Source organism: Syngnathus leptorhynchus, chromosome 7, assembly GCF_054491065.1.
Source record: "Syngnathus leptorhynchus isolate UIUO chromosome 7, UIUO_Slep, whole genome shotgun sequence".
Taxonomy (NCBI): domain Eukaryota; kingdom Metazoa; phylum Chordata; class Actinopteri; order Syngnathiformes; family Syngnathidae; genus Syngnathus; species Syngnathus leptorhynchus.
Window position 1 is genome coordinate 7,383,785 of NC_141201.1, and position 24,389 is coordinate 7,408,173.

General features: G+C 40.1%; 1 protein-coding gene across 6 annotated transcripts; it reads right to left on the minus strand.

Moving 5' to 3' along the window:
- Positions 1-1,043: 1,043 nt before the first annotated feature.
- Positions 1,044-24,182, minus strand: eif4g1b (eukaryotic translation initiation factor 4 gamma, 1b). 6 transcript variants are annotated; one of them, XM_085916331.1, is made up of 31 exons: positions 24,120-24,182; positions 21,627-21,667; positions 21,407-21,529; positions 20,416-20,481; positions 18,943-19,137; positions 18,440-18,542; positions 14,555-14,694; positions 11,459-11,548; positions 11,177-11,264; positions 9,935-10,900; positions 9,708-9,796; positions 9,354-9,543; positions 8,968-9,101; positions 8,391-8,516; positions 7,859-8,272; positions 7,644-7,787; positions 7,282-7,518; positions 7,083-7,187; positions 6,637-6,921; positions 6,360-6,468; positions 6,186-6,285; positions 5,526-5,767; positions 5,281-5,408; positions 4,980-5,152; positions 4,258-4,383; positions 4,099-4,180; positions 3,733-3,831; positions 3,445-3,579; positions 3,000-3,081; positions 2,600-2,740; positions 1,044-2,479 (listed from the first exon to the last, which is right to left on the minus strand). In XM_085916331.1, exons 3-31 carry the CDS (start codon positions 21,479-21,481, stop codon positions 2,301-2,303), a joined length of 5,043 nt encoding a protein of 1,680 aa, XP_085772457.1. In that variant the 5' UTR covers positions 21,482-21,529; positions 21,627-21,667; positions 24,120-24,182; the 3' UTR covers positions 1,044-2,300. The 6 variants fall into 6 exon arrangements, with proteins under 6 accessions (XP_085772457.1, XP_085772458.1, XP_085772459.1 ...); XM_085916332.1 differs by lacking the exon at positions 24,120-24,182 and adding an exon at positions 22,731-24,071; XM_085916333.1 differs by lacking the exon at positions 20,416-20,481.
- Positions 24,183-24,389: the final 207 nt, after the last annotated feature.

The following is a 24,389-nucleotide window of genomic DNA, read 5'->3' on the forward strand; positions in this document are numbered from 1 at the left end:
ATAATTGTATTTTAGAGCAGTTTAGTTAGATCTCATATTTAGAGCTGTTTTGATATTGTGTCTGGCTCATGCAATTATGAGCCAGGGAAGTTCGCCACTATTGCAAACTCCATCCCGATAATGAACATTAAAATACATGTTTTAGCGTTAATATGAATTTAATTTAGAGAGGCTAAGTGGTTCAGAGAATGAATTATTTTATTTTTTTCTGAATGCATGTCTTATACAGCTTTTGTATTAGATCTCATTATACTGTATTGTGCAGGAATACAGAGATTGTAAGCGCAAATGGAGTTTCTGTCACTTACGTAATCATAGGCTGTTATCAGTCAATAAACAAATAGATAGGAATACACACCCTTGGATACAGTGCTCATTAGGGCACATCATCAGATGTACCAAAAAATGGATAACATTATCAATGCAATTCTCTATTTTAAAGACAAGGTCAGAGAGGGATTCATCTAATTACATTTTTATTTAGCACTGGATTACATGTTTAAAAATATGACACAGGCATAGGTTTTTGAATTGGTGCCCAATATTAATATACATATATCTTCGTCAACTATAAATTGTTGAATCCTTACAAAAGTACAAATGCAAGACATTATTTAACTGTCATTTCAGCATCAGAGTACTGTACTATAATTTGTAAAGTGCAACAACGCTCTCTAGTGAGTGTAGCGTAGAATGACATCATCCTATTCCTCTATTTTTAGAAAACTTCAGAAAAAAAATTAATTCGTCAATATTTCAGTTACCACGGTCCAGCATCTGCAAAAATGAGTCGTGGCAAATGTATTGTTTAGTCAGCCCATTTATGACGATTAAAAAAAAACTGCTGTCCAGCTGGAAAAAGTTACACTATTGATTTTGCTTTTTGTTCACATTGATAGTTTAATTCAATAAACATGCCAGCAATATCAACAAACAGTACAATACACACACACACACACACACACACACACACACACACACACACACACACACACACACACTCAAGGAAATATGACGAGTGTAAGAATTTTGTAATTGCAACAATCTTTATTAGTTCTTCCAGTTTGGGATGTGAAAAGAGGCATACTTTTCTTTAATTAAATATCTCTTTTAATAAAGTAAAACAAAAAGAACTATTTACACATTTTGTCTTAATGGCAATCAATTACTGTACTCTGATTTAATACTTACAAGCACTTTCGGCCAGCTGAGGAGAGAAATAAATACAGGGGTAAAATTCCACTTGTTTTACAAGAAAGGAAAATTACATTAGTATTCTCTCTTTTTGGGGGGAGGGGGCAAACTCATAAAATATCTATCATATATGTACAGAACTTTCCTAAAATCCGTTTCCACTCACATAGGAAAAAAGGCCTTCGGATTTGTCCTGTTGAACTTTTTATTTTTTTTTATTTTACTTTCGTAGAGTGGAGTTTTAACTATGCAACTTTTCAAGTTTCAATAACAGTATCTTATTTAAAAAAAACTCCATGCTTCATATCAAGGCATAGCCATGTATCCTCATTCTTGCTTGCTTCTTCAGGTTCTGTCCTGAAGTACAGACAAAGAAACAGTAACACAGATCCAGCGGAGGCTAAGTAAAGTAGGGTGGCGATCAATCATCATGATAATCATCATCATTGATCATCCCCAGCAGCAAAATGGTTAATGTTCATCATGAGTCTCCTCGGTGCCGCTCTCCTTGTGAAATCTGCGCTTAAGTCTTCAACTCTAGCCTAAAACTCTCCTCTCTCAAATGTCCACTTTTCTTTATATATAGTTTTTTTTCTTTTATTAAAAAACACACGCCAATCATTAATACAGAAAAAAAAGTCAAAAACAAGCATCTACATGGGCATGTAGATCAAACACCAAATGCAACATCTCGCTGTTGCCGTTGCCATGAAAAAAGGATGACATCATCAAAAATATATAGCCTCTGACTTTTATATGCATTTGTCAGCATAGTATTGCTGAGAAGAGGGCAAGCCTTTTCAAAATAAGAGTCAAACTCTGAAAGCAAACAGTCAAAAAAAGTAAATGGTATTATCTTTCACTTCTCAGTCTTCTCATCACACAGATTCATTAGAATTAGGACATTCAATTGCACAGGAAAAAATAAAAATAGATGGCATGATCGAACGCTCGATCAATAATACAATCTCTCCTAGTTGAAGATTTTTTTTTTTGTATTGCTTTTTTTTTTTTCTGTTTCTGCAGAAGGGCTTGGCCTCCTAAAGTCCTGTCTGAAAAGATCTCAATTAAAATCCTACCAGCCCAACTGTCACACTGTAGAGGCCCTAACTGTTGTCAGAGTCATCCTCCTTGCGCAACCATGTGAAGAAGCCGGTGACAGACTTGAGGGCCACGCCCTTGCCCTGCTGCTCGGCGGGGTCCTTGCACGACTCCCACTTGTAGAAGGCATCATCCTTGATGACTTCCTCATCATAAAGCGTGTCAAAGAACATTCGCAGCAGATCTGATGATGGGACAAGAGACACGACATTCGTATCAGGTTGAAGAACCAAACTAAATACATTCATGAACAATTGAGTGATAAATAAGTTTGGCAAATGTATTAGTTTGCATCGTCACTCACTGGCCGGCTGCTCCATGTGCACCATTAGAGCCTGTAAGGCATAGAGAGCTTGCAACTCCATCTGTTCATCCTTTAAGAATTTTTCTAGCAATGTGGCCCTCTGATTGATTATCTCCTCATTCACCTTGTAGGGATTCTCACCTGCAAAAAGCAAAGTCAGCAGAACATTTGTTACAGCTCAGATACAGCGCTGATAGCATCTAGCAGTTTCACTGAATGTACGTTCGACAAAAGTCAAATCAGTTCATTATTAGATTTTCTTACATTTTTGACGGCCGTGTGTAACAAACAGTTTTTTCTCTTCATTAAAAATCAGTCGTCGCTTGTCTCATGGCCAAGATTTAGTGATAACTAATTATTTATGGTCTTGGGTGGAAATATAGAAAAAAAAGCAACTCACAGATGATTGCTGACTGGCAGATGCAGGTCATCAGAACTCTGACAAACATGTTGGAAGAGGTCTGCTGCTCATCCAGGTTGGCCTACAAGACAAACATTTGAATGCTTAAACATGAGCACCATTTCAGCAAGCATCATTCACAAACTAACTAGTCGATGAAAACAACGTTGCCACCATTAGTCGTCTGCATGTTCAATGTTCCACATGACTACATTTGTCTTTGACCCCAAACATTTCGTTCATCTGCATAAAATGTTAAAATAACAAATTTAGTGCCTTTGCATAATAGTGAAGAAGAATCAGCATTTATTATAGATACAACTCAAAGGACATAACACATAGCGTCATTAACTGGCAGCCAGCGGGCCAAATCCGGCTGGATAATCAGGAATGGAATAAATGGAAATCAAATGTTAATAAACGTCCAATAGAAATGAATCCAAACCTCAATCCAGTCAATGATCCTTTTGTTGTCAGCCTTGTCCTGGATCAGTCTTTCAAGCTGTCTGCTCAGCTCTGCAGGACTCATCTTCTTGGGTTTACTCTTTTCAGATACTTCAGCTAGTGTGAACACCATATTCTTCAAGAAAACATAATTGTTACCTTGTTACCATTTGATTTGAACTCTGAAAAGTAACATCTTTAACCGAGTGTCAATAGCAATAGATGATTCAAAGAGACAAAACATGCTAGGTAGAGGAGGAGATAGAAGTTGGTGGTCATTGCCTCCTACCTTTTCTGTCACAAACTTATTGACGTCTACGTCCTCAGGGAGGAAGTCTTTCCATCGGAGTTCTGCCTCCCGCCACATAGTGCCCACCTTGTTATGGTTCTGGTTGCGGGACATTAATAAAAAGTATTCAATAAACCGTTTTATTACTTATCTGCCTTTTTAACTAAAGCCATCAGGGTACCTTAAGCAAGACCCCTGCATTTATTTTTGATACATGCTTGCTCCCTGCTTGACTTGTGAATGATGCAGACTTGATGAGGACAGAATATTATATAATATAAATACTCCTCTGACTGTTTGATAGAAGTGGCACATAAATGAATATCTAACTCTACTTGATGTGTGATGTCAAATTAATGAGCTCACCATCTCTTTGCAGAGTAAAGTGAGGATACAGACAAGCAGGTCTCCAGCTTTGCCCAGAGGAATCAAAGGTTTTGAAATCTCCCTGTAAAATCCAACAAACAGCGTTTACATCACTTTTGTCTTTGAACATTTAAAGAGGTACATAAGTCTGAGACTAACTTGAAGAGGTGTCCCATGGGGATCCCTCCCTCATGCAGCATGGGAGTGATTAGTTCGGCCAGATAGGTCCAGATGTGCGGGATGTCTATCGCCATTTCGTCAGCCATCTCCAAGATTTCATGAAGCCTACATAAAAAAAGACAATGCTATAAATAAGGAGTTTGCAACTAAAGTAGATGTCACACAGCAATTGTTCAAATTATCAGTATGATCCATTATTGGTACTATACATCCATGCCTGTCCCCATCTTGTACGTCTAATTAGATTTTTAAGTCATGGCTGCGGCTGAAGAAAAATAATCAGAGAGAAGGTGTGACAAGATGACGTGAAGATGCTGTGAAGTCGTGTGTTAGCTTTGCTTGCTTTCCTCATTTGACATTGAGACATAATATATAATTATTTATTTATCTTCTGTTACTATTGAGGCTGGAAAATGTATTATTAATTTATAACTATTGAGGGGAGAAAAAAACAAGAATATTGAGAAGGCGGCCGAGCCAAGATGGCTGTCAACGCCGCTGCATAACAGTTCTACTTCGGCTCCCTTTTTTTCCAGGCAATATGGCTGCGCCTGGGGTGTCTCGACAAATAGGTTTGGAGTGCTATATTCAGTTTGCTTTAATACAAGCACTATAATCAAAAATGCATTTGGATAAACCGTATATATGTTTTCTTCTGAGCTCCACGGGTACACTTTAACCATGCATGGTTCCATACAGACCCTTTATAATACTGCTCTGTCGGGAGGATGCTTGTCTTAATGAGCTGGTGCAGCAGTCGACCTAGGTTCTCTCTTGTAATGGTGTTGCGTTCCAGCGTGGACTCTAGTCCGAATTGTACAAAGCCAGACAATAGCTGAGGGCAGTTTATCTCCTGCACACATTGCAGGGCCTCCTGTGGGGACAGAGAAAAATATCCTTGGCTTGTCAATGCATGCTGAGACATTTATATTTGTACTTCTTTTCATATGACAAAATCATATGTGACATACACAAATTGAGGGGGGGGGGGGCATGTCTTACCTTGATATCAAGAATATGGAGGTATTCTTCGATGATGGCTTTGGATTTTTTAATTAGCTCTTCCGCAGTCAAGGTAGGCTGGGTAGCGGTTTGGAGAGGAGGAGGAGTGGCGGCTGTTTCCCTCTTCACTGTTTATGTGATCATCAGAATAATAAAATGTCATGACCAAGCATAAAACTAAAATCATGCTTGCTAAGACGGCATTAGTGGAACATAGGAGTATGAATGAGAGTCTGGTCAGATACCTTTGTCTCGGCTCTGAGCTCTCTCTTTGCTGCCACGATCTCTGTCATCTGTTCTATTTGCTACTTTGCGGACTGGATCTGCTGACCCACGTCGCTCTCTCTCCCGACTCGGTTCCTCGTTTTCCCGACTGAAAGTACGTGTAGCGGCAACCTGTGGCCTGTTGCGCTCACGATCATCACGTCGGTCAAATCCACGCTCGGAGCGGTCAAAGCGCTCTCCTCGCTCTCGACTTGAACTGTTTCTGTATAGGGATGAGATTAAGAGGAAACATGAGAAGAGAATTCGGGCGGGAAGCTGAATGTTTTAATGAAAAAAAATTGTCATGAGTGACATTCCTTGTAATCCCCAAGTGCAATTACTAACATAACGTTTGACCAAAGGTTACTGAACTAGGTGGGTCTGACAAGATGAAACCGATTGTGAACCAAAAGCACTATATAAATAAAGATATATTGGTTAAAATAAGGAAAACAAATATCTATGTATTTTTTTGCTGAATAACTTATGGCATTAAATAATAGATTACATTTCCTGGTCATTTGACTTTGGTAAACGTGACTTTCTAAAGAATACGCTTTTTCAATATTGAGGTATTCAGGAAAGAAAATTAAAATCACAAGGTTGACAGGTTTCCAACTTTAGTTGTGCAGTTTTCTTACCTCTGAGGAACCCGCCTGTCTGACTCTGCTGAAGTACCTGATGAGGCCTGTTGCAGAGCAGAGAACCTGTTGGTAGCTGGACGACTGCCCAATTCTGGTCCTGGGGAAAAACAATACACTCTTGTTTTTCTCCTAATGAAGTTCCAGACATACCTAACAGGGGAATGAACCTACCAGAATCTGGAAGCTTGTTGGTGCTGCCACCGCTGCTGCCCCTACCCCAGCTCAAAGCACCTTTACCTCCTGGAACTAGACACGGAGTGTGGATATCAAATGCAGGTGCCTGGGGGAGAAAAAAAAAAAAAAAGTTTGTTGACTAAAACCAAACTACTGCTCAATTGCTCCTAAGCAAGACCCTAAACAATATAAAAGAAAGTGAAACAATTCCCCATTGCGTGGTTGTGTTTGGTGCATGGTGGAAAGCTAATACATGCATATAATAGACAAGAACCTTTGGAAATTTCAATTTGGCGTCATAAGTTCGGTTCTTGGAGATGGGAACTGTATTCCAGCCATCATCTTGTGGTGGACCGCCGCGACCAGGAGTGTGAGATCCTCCACGACCGCCTGGGCCTCCTCCACCCATTCTGTTTCCTGGACCACCGAAAGACTCTTTTTTGGAGCTGAGGGCATGCTGCACTTTCATCTGCTCTCTGTGTTCCTCCATCTCAGCTTCTTTGTGGATCTGGTCAATAGTCTTTGGGCCTTGGTCGCCTCGTCTAGGCACCCAATTACGCTGAAACAGCACAAGAGAATTAACATAAAATTAATGCTGTCACCAAAACTGAAAGTATCATGCATAACAGTTACAGATAATTGGTAATTTGATAATTCGAGTCAGATGACAAGGTCTATGCATGCTGTGAGCAGGTATAAGAAAGTTGCTGGAGCGCTTACCCGACGAAGGTCCATCACATCTTGCAACATAAAGCGGATCCTGGAGCTGGTCTTTTTTTCCTTTATTATTTTCTCCATCTGTTTAAAGTACTGGTCCATAAGAGGCTAAAGACCATTACGACACATTAGTTTTTTGTTTTGCACATTGTCATCTTTGTAAGCTGAAGCTGATAAATTGAGCTACAAGTGTGTGATGTACCTTGGCCTTTTCGAAGTCTAAATCCTTTCCAATAGTGGATAACAGTCTGCACAGGCACTCCAGGGACTCCTCATCGTGGTTTTTTAGTAGCTTCACAATGCACTCATGCATAATTACTTCCGTGAGCATCTTTAGTTTGAATAGCTCACCAATAAATTTAATATTACCAAGTGAGCGCTTCCTAGCCTTGTTTTTAGCATCTTCGAGTTCCTCAATCAACTTTTGCCTCTCCTCATCCTGTTGTGGGATAGAAATGGAATGTCCAGGAGACAAAGATGTGGTAAAAAGAAAAAAAAAGAAATTAGTTACAGCGTACCTTGACGTAAAAAGAAAAAAAAGTTACTACACAAGGAGCATAATACCCCTGCAGCCTCCAGCTCTTGTTGCTTCTTCTCAAAGATCACATTGTCATCTTTATCTTTCTCAAACTCATTCTGGCATCGATTCAGTAGCAGCTTCCGGAAATTCACAGTGTCTCCTGGCTTATCTGTGGCTTCGACTTTTAGCTGAAAAGATCAGAATTTGTATTGCTATAGCCATTTATTATAAAAAATCATTATTAGCTGTTGATACATACCCCCATAACGCAGCGGCACATGTTGGCATAGGCCACTGAAAAGTCTGGCTCGGAGATGGCCTTTTCAAAGGTGAGGTCTATGACACCTTTTAACCTCTCCTCCGTGTCAATAGTAAGTTCTGACACTTGTTTCATTAGCTGTTGAAACTTTTGAGGGGTCAGTTTGTTGAGGATACTGCGGACCCTTTTAAATAATTCCTGTGTCTTGAGTTGTTCAGGGTCATTTTCCGCAGCATCTTCTCCTGCTGAACCACCACGCGCGGCTTTTTTCATCGAAGGCTTCCATGCTTTTTCGGCCTTGTTCAGCTTCACATCCTCATTGAGCGACATGCTTGTAATGATTTTCCTCGGTTCTTTCCGTTGCATTTGCTGAGACCGGCGCGGGCCACCTATGCCTGCACCCATACCCGGAGGCTAACAAAACAGATAGGAATGAGGGATAATTAAAATAACACAATAATTAGACAACAACATCAGACAACAGTACTAAATCGCTGGTCTGTGATCTTCGGGGCCAACATATGTAACTTACGGGTCCTCTACTTCCTCCTCCCACACCTGGCCGGCCAAGGTTGGCAAATGAAGGTGTGAAATCAGGACCACAATTCATTCCGGGCAGCCGACTGGGGTCAATCTGGCGCAGAGGAGTCTTGTTTGCCTAAATTGAAATACGTATGCATTGATCATAAAAAAAAAAAAAAGTGAATTAAGTGTTTTTCAACCCCTCATTATTATTATTATTTTTTTGCATTTCACTCGCATGTTTTTAGTTTTTAAGGGTTTCAAACAAAAACCAAACCAAATCATACAACTCACATGCACACACACCAACAAATGTGTGAAATATCAACTCCACCATTGTTTCAAATCTCAATACAAATTATATAGCTGCAAGACAAATATAGTTCAAAAGGCATTTGAAATGGTGACAAATGAAGGAAAAAAAATCTTACAATAAGTAATAAGTATCTTTTGGAAGGTGGTATTTCATACTTCAATGCTGAGAGATATTCGGAATTTTTTGTGGTGGCTTCAGAGGTAAAAACAACTCATCAAGTTTTAAAAAAACATTCAGACTTTTTGTATGTTACTAGTGTCAGTGGCTTTACCTTGTCTAGGACGACATCATTGATGGCAGGAAGACCTTCAGGCTTATTCATGCTGGCTGAGATGAATTGAAATCCCAGAAGAAACTTTCGGTCATACTTTTTCTTCTCCTCTGGATTGATTGGCTTCCATTGTTCTGAAAATAAAATATTTGTAGGAATCACAAATCATTAACTTTGTTTTATATCCGTGGAAAGTTTTGGTTTGCTGCAAGGTCTATATATCAAGTTTGTGTGGAATTAAACAGGCCTAGATTTTACCCTGATTAAAATCACCACTATTCCTCATTTCAAGCAATTTTTAGATATGAAAACTAGACAAAACAAATATTTTCAGGAAAAGTTAAATAATTTTGTATGAAAGGCAGCGACTGGGATAATGGACCCACCCTCTTTATACTGATACGCCTTGTTTGTTGCTGTCTGCTCAGTAAGGTTTGGTTGAATGTTCTCAGCATCCACCTTGTCCTCCTTGTCTTCCCAAGTTAGGTCATTGTTCACTGATGCTGGAGATGGAGCAGGAAGTTGGATTTCAGCTGATGTTGTCGGGACAGCCTCAGGCTCTGGTGGTACGACGTCCTGTAACAATGGGCGAAAAATGTGAATGGTTCAAAGTTGGTTCAAACATTCCATACCACTAAATATAATAACACACTATAATAATACATATCTGTATTTTCATTGAATTTTATGTGCACAGACTTTAATTCTAAGTCCTGATGGAAACAGTAGAACATACCCACCTCTTTAAATGCATCCAATAGATCTCCCACTACCTCCTTTTTATTCAAATCCTTCATTTTCCTCTTTTTCTTTGGTACAGACACAGCAGCTACAGAAAGATAGATAATAGTCATCGTATAATAAAGAATGCCTAGGACACGTTTTGCCCTCAATAAAGTGAAAAAACTGTGATATACAGTAACTCAGAAATGTAATGCATACAGTAAAGAAGTGGTAAGTGACACACCTTGCATAGGAGTTTCTACAAGAGCACTGGGGACATTCTGGGCAGGACTTTTCAGTGTTTCTTGGTCATGGTCATCTTTTGAATCGGCCACCAGTGGCGATGTCGTTGCTCCTCCAATGCTGTGTTGAGGCATCGGGGTGACCTTGTCGGTGTCTTGGGAAACGGGAGGAACTGTTTGTTCACTCTCGGTGTGGGAAGATGCTGCCTGGGTGATTGCTTCAACAGGAGGCTCCGGACTGACGGTAGAAACAGACTCGGCAACAGGAGCTGTGGTTGATTCAACAAGTGACGTAGGCACTGGCTTATTGATGGCTTTGGGGGGTTTAATGACGGGTTGCAGACAAACATCAGGCTCAGCAATAGGACTGTCGTCACACGCTTTTGTGTGAGTAACAGGGGTCACCATGTCTTGCGGGGATGGAAGTGGTACACCATTGGAAAGAGAGAGTTCCTCTGGTTGAGCAATGGGAGACTCCAGAGGAGACTCCTGGTTCGTAGATGGTGTCCTGATGGAAGGGATTTCTGGCATATCTTCAGCCACACCATTGGTGGAGGAGGAGCGTGTGAGAGAATTGTCCATAAAAGAAGCATTCTCTGATTGTATCTCCTCTCTAATCACCACATCTACTTCCTCAAGATTTGTAGATGTTCTTTCTAGGTTTTCCTTAACTGTAGAGGTAGGCGTAAAATCGGGAAGTGGTGCAGGGTAGGCAGGCACCTCAGGTGCAGGTTGGGGCTCGGGGCTTAGTTCTCTGGGAGCATACATTCTGTCTGTAATGGGAACAATGGACGCAGGGGGAGAAATACAAATAGCGTTGACAGGCGTTTCAAGTGCTTCTGATAATAAAGATGATGTAGCTGGCTTATTGTTGATGTCAGAGAAGGGAGCCTCTGCAAGAGTGAGGTCACCCTGAACAATATCAGGAGGCGGTGACAAAGAAGGCAGCAAAGGTTTTCCACTGTCATCTGTAATGTCAAAAAATGAAAAGAATTGGTGAAGTTGTAACAATATGTCACCGACACCCTTCAGTTCCGAGATTTTTCCATTTTGTGTACAACAGGTAAAAGGTCTCTCTACAGGTAGTTGCAAGTTTTCTTTAAGTTTTCATATGCTCCTTAGTGTTGAATAGTACAAACATGGATATCAGCATGGCTGCTTAATCTGTGTAACCTGAGGATGTTATTTGCACCTAAATCTTCCAAGGTTTAGAGTATAGCAGAGTGTCTACAAATGGAACTCACCTGCTCTAACCTCTGCTGGAGCAATAGTAGCTGGGGTACTCTCACCGTTGGGCTGGACTGACCCTGCGTCTGATCCTGATATGGCAGTCTGTACAACATAAGAATAAAAAATGTTGGTGTGAAGATTGAAGAAACCAAAGTAATGTCCATTTTCGGATCACAAAATGGTTTAGGTATGCCTGTTATTAAAAAAAAACAATGCAGAGAGCATACCATTGGATGAAATCATCTTAAAAAAGAGGGGAGAAAACCAGTAAAATCAAATTAGGTCAAAAAATGTACCTGTGGTGGGGTTGGGGTAGAGCCACTACGGCCTGACATAATCTCCTCGGTGATGTCCCGGCCTCCTTGTTTTGGGTCTCTTATTCTGATCTAAGGTAGAGGAAATCAGATAATAGAAAGAGTTATGCAAAGTCAAAAGAAAGAAATAAGGAAATAATTCAAATATACTGCATATTTGACTTGGGAAGATTTATATTATCAATATTGCCGGGGTAGCACGGTCATATTCCAGACAAGAATCACTCATCAAACATTGCCATAATGGTCAGCTTTTCTTGCCTGCCCTATGACTCACAAGCTTTATCGTTGAATGGCCATTACATTTGTCACATTCTAACATAGAAAACACTAATGCAAATAATATATTATGAGATAGATGTATATATATATAATATGTGATATGTCTTGTTACCGTGGGATAGTTGGAAAGGCAATTTCGATCTCTTTGTGTGTCTTGACGTGAAGAAGTTGACAATAAAGCAGACTTTGAATTTGATATATAATCTATATATATGCACACATCTATTGTAACTGAATTGTCAAACTCTATTCCAGCCTTGGGTGGACTGTGAAAATGTTAGTCTTGTCATAGGACAGACAGGTCGCAATCTGACTTGACAACAATTTTGCATTCACAGACATTGGTCTGCAGCTAGGAAGAGAAAAAAAAAAACTTTGAAGTGTAATCACTCTCACATTAAGTGCCACATAAACATTTTTCAAACACTCCCTCACGCGCACTCTCACTAACTCGCGACATGCTTATTCCAGCAAGTCAGCGCTGCTATGAAACTGGTATGAGCCAGAATGCAACTTAAAAAAAAGTGACAAGCACAGTCATGAGACTAAAATGTCAAACTTAACCCTGAGCAAATATAACGCACAACAAAGACCCTCTAAAAGTTCCGACTCCGAAAAACAAAATGGTTGTTTACCATTACTAACCTCTGCTAGGCCCGGTCCATTGGTAGCTATTCCTAACAGAGTATTCTCATCCCTGGAGTGGAATGGCTGCTCCAGCCAGTTCCAGGCTTGACATTAAACACCATAAAGCAGGCGTGTGGTGAACCGTTTTAGCAAATCTTAACTGTCCCAGGCTGAGAACTGAGCAGAGGAGGGTTGGGCTGGGTTCTAAGACTAGCTGGGAACTTCACTCCCTCACTCTTTCACTCATTTGATGATTCGAACAGGGAGGAGAGAGAGAAAAAAGGATGGCCACTGGCCTTCTAAAGCTATGGCATTGGAATGTGCAACTCCCGCCCACAGAGACAGTTAAAGGGGCCCGCCAGGGAAGTAGGGGACGCGGCAGTATTACAGAATAGGAGCATTTCAAGAGCGGCAAGGTTATAATCAAATGAGCTGATACTAGAAAAACAAACCTCTTTGCTCTCTCTTCACTCTGAGCCGACATGCTGCAAACTTACACGAGAACAGAGGAAACCAGCAGAAGAGGAAGTGGGAGTGCCACCGAAATCAGTAGGGGAGGGGGGATAGTTGGCCACGTGGAGCTGAGCAATGTGCTGACATGTCCTACAGCACCTCCCCCTCTAGTTTTTCCACTTTGGCATGAAGTGAAAGCAAGATAGATAGATAACACTAGTTTAGGAAAACAATTAAAATGCTAATGATTTTGCATGCAACGACTGGGTTGTCGCATAAATCAAAAACACTTACACTGTACGACACTCATACTGACACAAAATATTACCCACTCTCAAAGTCTTGTGGTTTGTTGCGCATATAATATTTTTTTTTTTAGATTACTTCTCGGTTTTCCCGTCAGTAGCACAGAAAAGAAATGGCTCGAACTTTCAAGACTGAAATGCAACAGTTTTAGTTTGACATGTGAATGCACATACTAAGGCTGAAGCACACTCACAAACTCAAGCAAATGTGGAACATTATGTCTCAAATGCTTTCTTTCTCATGGTTGTCCCTGGACCAAGTCAAAGTCCAATCCCAGGCAACAGCAGTCACTGATAAGCAGACCAAAGGGACCCAGTCAAAGTCTCAAGGCAAAAGAACGAGCTCAACGCACTGCAGATATTCATGTACAAATGTCAAACTGCCAGCGAAAGAGGTTCATAGGTTCATATATAGATTTAAAAAAAAAAAAATACTGACCGACAAATACATTACAAAGTGGTATTTAAAAAGCTTGACAATAGAAATTTTAGGGCCTGCTCTGTAAAAGACACAATTACATAAGATGGGGTTGCAGCAGTGCATGGCAGCCATCTATGCAGAGTAAAGGAAAAACCAGCCACTCTAGAAAGGGGACATGAGTGGAATAGTTTTACAGCAACTCAGGTTACACTCAAGTTCACCACTGTTTTAATCACCACATATAACCTTAATGCAACCAAACCCCACATTTACAATTTATAGGCCTGAGTGAGGAAAAATGATTCGGATGATGGATTGATGAATGAATGAATGCACGGATGCATGCATGAACGTATGAATGAATAGATTGTAGGATGGACAGACGTATGGATAGTTCAATTGACGAGTTACCTCATGAGTCATTTACAATAAGAAATTCATGGTATTGAAAAACATTCAAGAAAAAATATACTCAGTTTCGTCTCAAATTGAACAAAGATCAAACAAAATCTCGTCAGGTTTAGATGAAATACCTGTGGGTAATTTTCACTTAATATTGGCAGTTCATTATAAAAATGATACTCAGCACGGCCATCCCCCTAAGTTGTGTTATGATATTTACTTTTGACAATGTGAATATGCGAATATTTATGTTCTTATTTCTATTGGCAAAATTTTAGTTTACATGATCTGTCAATATCCATCCATTTTCCAAACCGTTTACCGTGAGCATGCTGGAGCCTATCCCAAATTTCTTCGGGCGGTAGGTGTGGTACACCCTGCCAAACACTGCTAAATTGTGCTTGAGTAAAGCATCAAATTAATATATTTATATTTCTGCCCTGTTTACATTGTTTAGAAAAAAATCCCTATTTTAATATGCCCAATTAAGCTCCATTTAAATGAATAAATACATAAATAGATACCTTTGTGGGAATAAAATGGAGGTTTGACAATTACCACAGTGATCCCCATTAGCAGAACACTGACCTGTTTACGTTCCCGTTTGGTGTGGATGTGTTGCGGAGGCTGTGGTGGTGGCTGCTGCTGTTGAGGGGCAGGGTTCATGAGGACGGTTGGTGCCTGCACTGTGGGAGTAAACTGAGGCTGGGCTGTATAGTAGGCCCCGGCTGTGGATCGGACAGAAAACCACAATCAAGTTTATAAGGAAACAATCATTCATGTGAGCTGCAAAAACATTTTGTGGAAGAGGACATTTTATCTGAATGATTTACATATCACCGAAAGCACTGCACTATTTTACTTGAGCCCTCTCACTGCCAGCCATGGTAAGGATGGTCTTCCATCCAAGCTTAAGGAGAATACATCTGGAAACTTGCAAAACAACCTATTTCGTGAAAGTGTTTGGTTTTAGCTCAAGCATTCTGAAAAATGAACAGTGTCAAATTTGGAACTCAGGATCAAAATATCTTAAAATCTCCAGGTAACCAAAGCAATAATAAAAAGACAAAGACTACTTTCAAAAATCTGAGGGAAAAAAACAGCTCACATGAGCAGTGGTTAAATTCTTTCCACTTAAACCATTTAAAAAATAACATATCTGTTGGTAATAAATAAATGAGCCAATAAAAGCTGCAACCATCAATGAACAACACTGCAAATCCTTGGAGCAATCAAAACTTTGACCCCCTCCTCAGGCCACATTTCTCCTGCATCCCCAAAACATGTATGGTAGACCGATTGGGCACTCCAAATTGCCCGTAAATCGTCTCTCTGTGCCCTGCGATTGGCTGGCAACCAGTTCAGGGTGTCCCACGCCTGCTGCCTGTTGATTGTTGGGATAGGCTACAGCATGCCCGTGACCCCCGTTGGACAAGCGGTATAGATAATGGAGGGATGGATGGATAAAAAAAAAAGTAAATTGAAAATGTAAATTATGTATTTCTATGTAAAATTGCAATTACATTTTGTGTTATTTAATTTAAATTACAAAACAATAGGAGTTAAACAGTTTTCACTTCTTCCTGTTTTGTTTCCTTTTTGCTTTTTTTGTTGATATCTACCTATTGTTTTTTTTTCTTTTTAAAGATGTTTGAAATAAATGTATTCATTCATACTAAAACATTTGGACCGAAATCAAAAATTGTATTGTCTCCCATTTTACAATAGCTCATTATGGGAGTTATACCACAAAGCATGAGTAAAATGGAAAACCCTCTTGAAAGTTTTTAACCGTATCGGTATGCAAGCTTTGAAAAGCCTGAGAGCACCCAGGAGGCCCTTAGTGTAGGTAGGTCTGTGACATAACAGACTCTCTTGACAGGTAACCATTCAACTCCAACTCCACCGTCTTATTACTAAAACTTCTATATACTTTAAATCAATTAAAGCAAAAAGAAATAATTTACCTACATTCCAGAATGATAAAAACACACAAACACAAGTTCAAAGTACCTCTGTTGGCTTAGACGGTCAATAATGTCAACAAGACATTCTGTTCTTCAGTGATACATATTAGCTGGCCTTGTAAATGGCCTCAACAGTTCAGCAAGAAAGTAGTGGTGTACAAAAGAATCAAAGAGGTCAAAGGCAAGGAACTAGTGGCATACAAAATATTCCAAAAGGCCTCTCTTTCAGCTCAGCAGTAACTGCACACTCTGACTCTCCACCACTCAAAGTATTACAGTCCAACTCACATTACTGAGTCTGCATTGTTGACCAAGAGCAACACAGCCTAAATATAGTCAAAACCCACATGCGATAGTTTGCAAGAGGGAGGGAAGGACAGACCAGGCGGGACGAAGAGCATGCTCACAACCAGAAAGCCAGAAGAAGGAATGAAACTTTTCTTGGACAGTGTCCCAATACTGTAAATAAGAGGCATGAGATATGAATCATTAAGCACAAGCGCATGAGACGTTCAACGTTGGGGGTGGGCTGCAAAGAGAGAGCGTTTATCTTGACGACACCTACCCCGAGAGTCATCCTCTTCGTGAGACCCGCGATTCCCCATGTTGAATGTCTAACTCAGTGTAAAATTGCATATAGACTGCAAAAAGGAGGGGGGGGGTCTTTTGAATGCCCCTTTTGACTTTTTCCTGCCCCCTCTACAGGTATCCACTCAAAATGATTTCTTTCAGTGTTAAGTTCTGCCTCTTCCAGCATGTCTCAGCTTTACTCCTCCCTCTGACCTGAGCAGCTCCTTTAATGCAGCTCCATTACTGCAAGTCGTTCTTGCTTACATAAGACTGATCAGTTGTACTAAATAACTACACAGCGCACACATGCAAACATTTTGGGGAATTGTCCCTGATATGCAGTATTTTCTGTACAGGAAAAGCAAGGCGCAACACACCTTTGACTGTGTTGCTTTTTGTTTACCACCGTATTTTCCGGACTATAAGTCGCTCCGGGGTACAAGTGGCACCAGCCAAAAATGCATAATAAAGAACAAAAAAACATATTGCATTTTTTGGGGGAACTTTATTTGACAAAATCCATCACCAAGAACAGACACGAACAAGCAACAACAGACTAAACGATACGGTATGCTAACGTTGCATAACCACAAACGAGGAACCGAGAACGTGCCTGACGTAACATATTAACGGTTATTTCAATAACTATAACATAAATAACACGTTTATCAAACCATCCATGTCACTCCAAATCATTAAATCCATTGAAATCTTCGTCCTTTGTGTCACTTGTAAACAACACCGCTGCTGACTCCGGAAGTGAATGCGGCGCTGACATCGAACTCATCCCCAGTAGCGGTTCCAGTTATTCTACGGGCCTAGTACGCCCTCATGCGGTTTAAAGTGAAAATAACATGTGACGTGATCAACTATACTAGTAAGTAAGTAAGTAATGTGTTAATGAGCAAGTAATAATGTGTTAATGAATTCACATACAAGTCGGTCCTGATTACAAGTCACACCACACCCCTGGCCATACTATGAAAAAAAAACTGCAACTTATAGTCCGGACATTACGGTACATGTTAAAAAAAACATTTTATTTTATTTGGATTGTTTTGATAATGCTTGTTCCTTTCAAAACATTGTCATAAAAAAATGTTTTAAGTAACATCCATCCATCAATTTTCTATATCGCTTGTCCCCACGGGGGTCGCGGGCATGCTGGAGCCTATGCCAGCAGTTCTTGGGACACCCTGAACTAGTTGCCAGCCAATCGCAGGGCACACAGAGACGAACAACCATTCGCACTCGCACTCACACCGAGGGACAATTTGGAGTGCTCAATTGTCCTACCAAGCATGTTTTGGGGATGTGGGAGGAAACCAGAGTGCCCATGCGGGCACGGGAAGAAAATGCAAACTCCACACAGGGAGGGCCCTCCTAACTGTGAGGCGGGTGTGCTAACCAGTGCATCACCGAGCCGCTCAACCTAAGTAATATTTTGACAAAAATTGCTTTGCCTTCCTTGTACTGGATCCTGGCAACATCTGCTAAAAATCTGTATCGGTAAAATCTACTATGTCCTTAGTTAAACAGAACATTCAACTCTACTCCTAAAATATTGTCATTTATAAACATAAGTATTTGGTTCAGGTTTTTGTGTTTTGTGGGGAGGATTGAAAACATAAAAAACAATTCCGTAGTTAGAACAAAATGGCAGCAAGGCACTTGCTTAATTTTTTAAAAATCAATAAATATCTGGCTTTTTAAAAATATTTTTAAGTAAGGTACAATGCAAGTCTTGTGCGATTATTATTTAGGGCAATTATTATTTGCTATGCATTGGCACATCACCTCTGGAGGGTGCAACCAAAACTGCAACAATGACGAGAAAAAATAAACAACTCTTCATATGTTATGCTTGATGCAGAACCTTATACATACTTCATTTAGTACATGCAAGAGTGGCTTAGATCAGGCTCTATCCACTTACCATAACTACCATATTCAGCCGGGCTTGTGCCTGGGTAGAAACCTGGAGCTCCAGCTGGTACAGAGTATTGCTGGGGTGTGGCCACGTAGGTCGGGGAACGGTACTAAAATAAAATGAAATAATATTATCAAATAAAATTAAAAGTATCATACGAGGTCAGGCCAAGCAAAATTGCAGAAAGTGATAAAGTGATTCACAATTACTGTGTACAGTCTGCACCAATACCAGTATTGGGATCAGCATCAACACAGTACTTCTGTACTTATACTTGTATCTGCACTGAAATTAAAACTATAATTCTGTAATATTCATAATAACGCTCCCACTCTGTTATTACAACACCAATAACATTTTACCAGCCTGATGTATAGTACTTTCTGGGCAGGTGGGGCAAGTAGCTAATGCCAAAGAGCCTAGGTAATGTTCCTTTATTAAAGTTTTAAAAGTTACAATTTTCAAACTGTCTACCCCCACCCCCCCTTCCCAGGTTTTTTTTTTTCTACCTGTCCTTGTATAAAATATGCTGGCCCTTGTGGTGAGCTTGGGAAGGGCAACTGTTGTCCTGGGATCATCATCATTTGAGAACCAGGGGCCGGCTGGTAGACATGGGTGGAAGCTACAGGCCGAGGGTTACTACTGGGTGGAATACATCGAGGCCCACTGCTGGGAGGCAAACTTGTTCTGTTGGCATAGTAGGGCTAGAGGGTAGACAGGAGGACAGAGGAAAAGAAAGCTAAGTGAGTACAGAGACCAATACAAAGCCATATTACTGCAAGTGGAGAAACATGACGAGAAACTTGAGTTTGCAATACGGGACAAAGGAGGTACACATATGGTTACCTTTCTGAAAAGTGAAAACAAAGCACCCTCATTTGATAAACCATCACTTAATTGATGTTAGTCCCAGGCTACGTGAAGTAGGCTCCCCCAACCTGATGGCTGTATTCTTGGCTCATGAATCGATGATTTGACTGAATGAAGACACAAAGCTCCCTCCTTCATGTTAATAATATTCTTCTGCTGCTGCAGCCAGCAGAATAAAACCAAGCCAGAAAAGTCAAACAGTGGCTGATATAAAAGCCCATCCTCAAGATGGCGATAAAGGTGAAAGGAAAAAGGAGGAAGAAATAATTACCTGTAGAGATCTGAAGCTTCCCTTTAGCAGCACAAACAAAGATCACAGAGCTGCATTAACTGGAAGCAATAAGGTGGGACAGTTTGAGAGTAAAGCCCACCACAGTTAGTCAAAGCAAAGCCGCCAGAAACATTATCCATTCTGATCCCAGCAGTGACTTGTGACAAGCAATACACAGTAAATGACTGTATAGCAATGTTACCCAAGCACCGGTCCGTGAATTGATACGCACTTGGTACAGGACCACACAGCCATATTTTTTATTGTTTCATATTACATTACGTGTTAAAGGTTGCCCATTCGGCATCCTTTGCAACCTGGCTGCCCCCACCCATCCCCTTCTCAAGGTTTCTCACTTTTCCCAGATGTTTTCTTAGTTTTGCTTTGCCCTCCCGAGGGTTAAGATCTCGTTAATATTTGTCAACTGTGGGTATGTGAAGCTCTCCGAGACGTGCGTGCGTGTGTGTGTGGGGGGGGGGATTATTTTTAACGCAGCTGGTTTTATTTTACAGTATGGTTGGACATTGTGGTGTTTTCCGCTACCATCTAGTGGCGCTGTATCTTATGCTCACCATCATTGTACCTCAAATTTAAGCTCACAGCACAAAGCAAGAAAAGACCAAAAAGAAAAAAGAAAAAGAATGAAAAAAAACTAGTGAATAGATTGTAAAATGTACTTATAGAAGGTACCACTGTATTGGCTTTTAATAGGGTTAAGGCAAAAATACTTTTTCAAGGGGTGGCACATATTTCAATATCAAACTCCATAACTTTCGCGTGTGTCAGTCATTGTGGTGGCACATGAACTTCAGGGGAAAGAAATGTGAGTATTCCTTCCTACCTGTGGTGTTGGGTTCATTTGTGGTGTGGCAAACACAACAGAAGGCAGACCAGAGGGGAAAGAGGGCTGCAAATGACAAGAGGCGATATCAACAAGAGCAAAGTGGGACACATGCAGGTAAAATAGGGAATGAAAAAGGGAAGAATATTTAGAGAAGGAGAAATCAATCCACACCAACTCAATTGAAGCAATGAGCAAGGATGTGAAGGACACAGCAGCTGCAGTAAACTTGGCATACTATTTTACAACTGCAGAGGACAACAATATCATTCTTATGAATATTGGTCACTGTGCAGTATTTTCTAGGTGAAATGAAATTATCATAATGGATGGATGGATGGATGGATGGATGGATGGATGGATGGATGGATGGATGGATGGATGGATGGATGGATGGATGGATGGATGGATGGATGGATGGATGGATGGATGGTCGGATAAACGGACATATATTCAAGATGGACATAAAATACAAATAATATCTAATCATAATATAGCTAAACTTGTGTATGCAGTGGAGCCCTGATATTCACGGGTGATAGAAAACAGGCCATCTGTGAATAGCAAAAATCAGTATTTTTGAAATTTATGAATCTGCAAAAAGGTGAGTCCCTAGGTGCTGAACTTCCAGTATTCAGCAATCCACTGTAAATTGAATGATGCAGCGTTCATATTAACAAGGATATGGTGTGGAGCTCACTACATCTAACACAGCCATATGGATAGCATCAGTTGGCAGCAACCATCTGGATGCTTATTGATTCAGCCTCAGTTGCTTTGCTGGATGAACAAGTTGTTGTTAAACAAATGCTTGGGCTTGAAAACAAGTTTTGTCCTTTGGTTTCAATGTTATACCTGTATAATATTGGTAAAAATAAATCAAGGTTTCTACTTCACCCCAGCGGAAAACGAGGGATTACTTTATTTCTACGTCAGTCAAATGTCCTTCAATGGTACAATGACTATTATTACCTCACCAACAGTTCCTTACCTGTGAGAGGCCAGGGGATGGGGCGGGGTGGGGAGTGGAGGGGGGTCCTGTTACAGGCTGTGGTGCTTTATTCATTTCATGGAGTTTTGCATGGGGAAGGGGGATGTGCACCTCTGTACAAATCTTAAGAAAATAACATAGAATTAAATTCAAAAACGAAAACATTTGACTTTCAACTGAGGGATATTATGCAGAAGTGTTTTTTCTCTTAAATACTTACATGTACGAATCTGTAAGAAGATATGATTTCAAGATTTTCTCCTAAAGACAGATAACAGCTTTGTTAGCAATGTAAATGTTTCATTTATCCGGGCATAAAACAGTAGATACAGTTGCCACTCATAAACTCTTGTGTTATCTGTGAAACTACTCATTCATGAAAAGCCATATTTTGGATCATGTTTAAAATGACACGAGTTTGAGCCAAAAGTGAAAAACGGGGATCTAAACCTCACTAAATGTCTGTTGTGGTAGACATATGTGCAATTACCACAACTGAGACAGTGTAAGCCGCTTTCTCAACAACTGTGTCATAGACACCCAGCCGCTGGTGCCAAAGTGTGCACTTTCAACTATTGCATAAGATCCCTCATGAACCTAAGATAGTACACAACTTAAACTTCACTTTACTTCAGACACATTCAATTATTTGTAGCAAGCAACCAACTGGCGGCCCATACCCACACTCGATTGATTGATGAACATTACATGCATACATTACATATGTTTCCTTGACACTTTCAGTTCAGATTGTGAAAAACATTGTTCACCGCTGGATGGTAGAGCGGCCTATCTCAATAAAGAACTTTTTTCTCTCTCCACAAAAAGCCGTGACAGTCCGCTCGATGTAAGAGTTATGCCCCATGTGTCCTCCAAAAACACACACATATTTAACGTTTTTAATAGTGTTGCAATCGGCTGTTGTCACAGCTAACATGGTCACCATGCAAATGAGACGCAATAGGTATTTCTTTTGGCTCCTTAACAAAGCAGATAACTGTGCAAAACACTGCACTGTATCATACAGGTGAGTGAGTCAGCCTCATCATTTGGAGATATTAAATGACACGAACAAACATCGTAAGATACTAAATTTGGAATCGGAGTCTGCTTCATCATTTGGAAATATTAAATGACATCAACAAACAAGATAAGATACTAAATTTGGAATCGGAATTTTGGATTTTCCAATGTTCACGCATTTGTTCCAATACAGTAATAATCAGAAATATGTTCTATCAAATCAACATTCTTTTTTTTTTTTCTCTAAAACCGTAGGTCTACTAATTGCTAATTATGTTGCATGGGTCGTGCCTCACCTTACCTTACATGTTTCGCCGCCGTCATGCTGCTACAGATACCCGAAGGAGACAAATCACTCGATCACAAATTTGCTGGATCAATGACAAATGTAATGCACTTCATCACCTGAGGAATAAGTTGTCTGTAATGACATTTTGCTTGCACCTCGAAATTTGACCACTAGATTACACTGAATGAATTTTTCTACAGTTTGTCACTTGAAGCATTTTTTGACACCTGTTAAAATATAATTTCAAAGAATCACCTTACATTTAAGAGTGGATGGTCGTGTGATCCACATGGACACACTATTTTTTTTTTGTTTTGTTTGTTTGTTAATGACATGGCTGCAAAAATAATCCTAATTTATTTGTCCATTCAAACAGTAGTAATGTTTCCGCAAAACATGGGCGTGTCTATTTGTAGCCAAACGGATGGTGGATATATTTAGCATCTAATAAGTACCCGGTGTATATTTACAAAAATATGTGCTACTGTACATGATGTAAGAAGGCATATAGACAATTCTGCGGCATGATATGGTAAATCACATGCTTTTCATGCTATTAGTGCTATTTGCACGCCTTCTGTTGCTGCCACACTTCGCTCTTACAAATGCTTCATATCCAACGAAAGGACAACTAATGCATATGGGAGAGTAGCAGAATCTACCGTTGCACCTTATTACAGTGTAATTACACCTTCCTCGGGGGTTGTCAAGGTACCAAATGTCATGAAATGAAATAAAAGCCTAGACCCATAAGAGAAACCGTTAGGTCTTGAACAAGTGCACACTGTTGCGTTTATCAAAAATCTATTCTCAACACACATTCCCAAGTGGTCACAACAAGAGACTGGAATCTGTTATATTCAGCTCAACTCAAAAGTAAACATCGAGAAGGGTTGACAAAGTTGCTTTCAGAAACAGTCCAACAACTTTATCCAGCGAGGAAACGTATGACATGGACTCAACAACTGTGATTTATTGATCATAACCAAAACTACACTGACGTTCTGATTGTTTACAAGATTGGGCAGTAAAGCATGTTGTGAACATGTGGATGGAAACAACAACAACAACAACAAATTGGTACTGGTACGTCACGTGATTGGGCGTGGTTTTTTTTTAATCTTTACTTTTTTCTTTTACTGGAGTGTTGAATTAGTTACAGCCAGAACACACACGTCGATTGAGGATGGTGATGCTAACTGCGAGCTAGCTAGCAGCTAATCTCCAGCAGCACTACTCATAATGAGCAATTTTAACACTCACCATAACCTGCACGATGACGAGTATACACACGGATATTTTTATGAATGACCTCTCTGTGTATATTTGTAACAGTCACTGACTATATGTGTAGTAAATGAGCAAAGAATAAAAAAATTACACGTTAAAAAAATGCATTACCTTTCTCTCCTTGAGTCCGCAGAGCCGGACGGACTGGAAGTCTTCCCGGAAGCCGGTACTGTGGTAATTCCGGTCAAATCCCGTCACGTGGAAGTAGTTCTCAATAAAAGGCAAAGGAACTGAACCCCAGCAAAATTCCGAAAGCCAACACTGAACTTCTGAGGCGCATCAGAGCAAACCAATTTTCCCCAATTACTTAGTTATAAACAGAAAATGAATTGATAAATTAATAAATTGATGCAATCATATCTGATCATGTAATATTTGTAA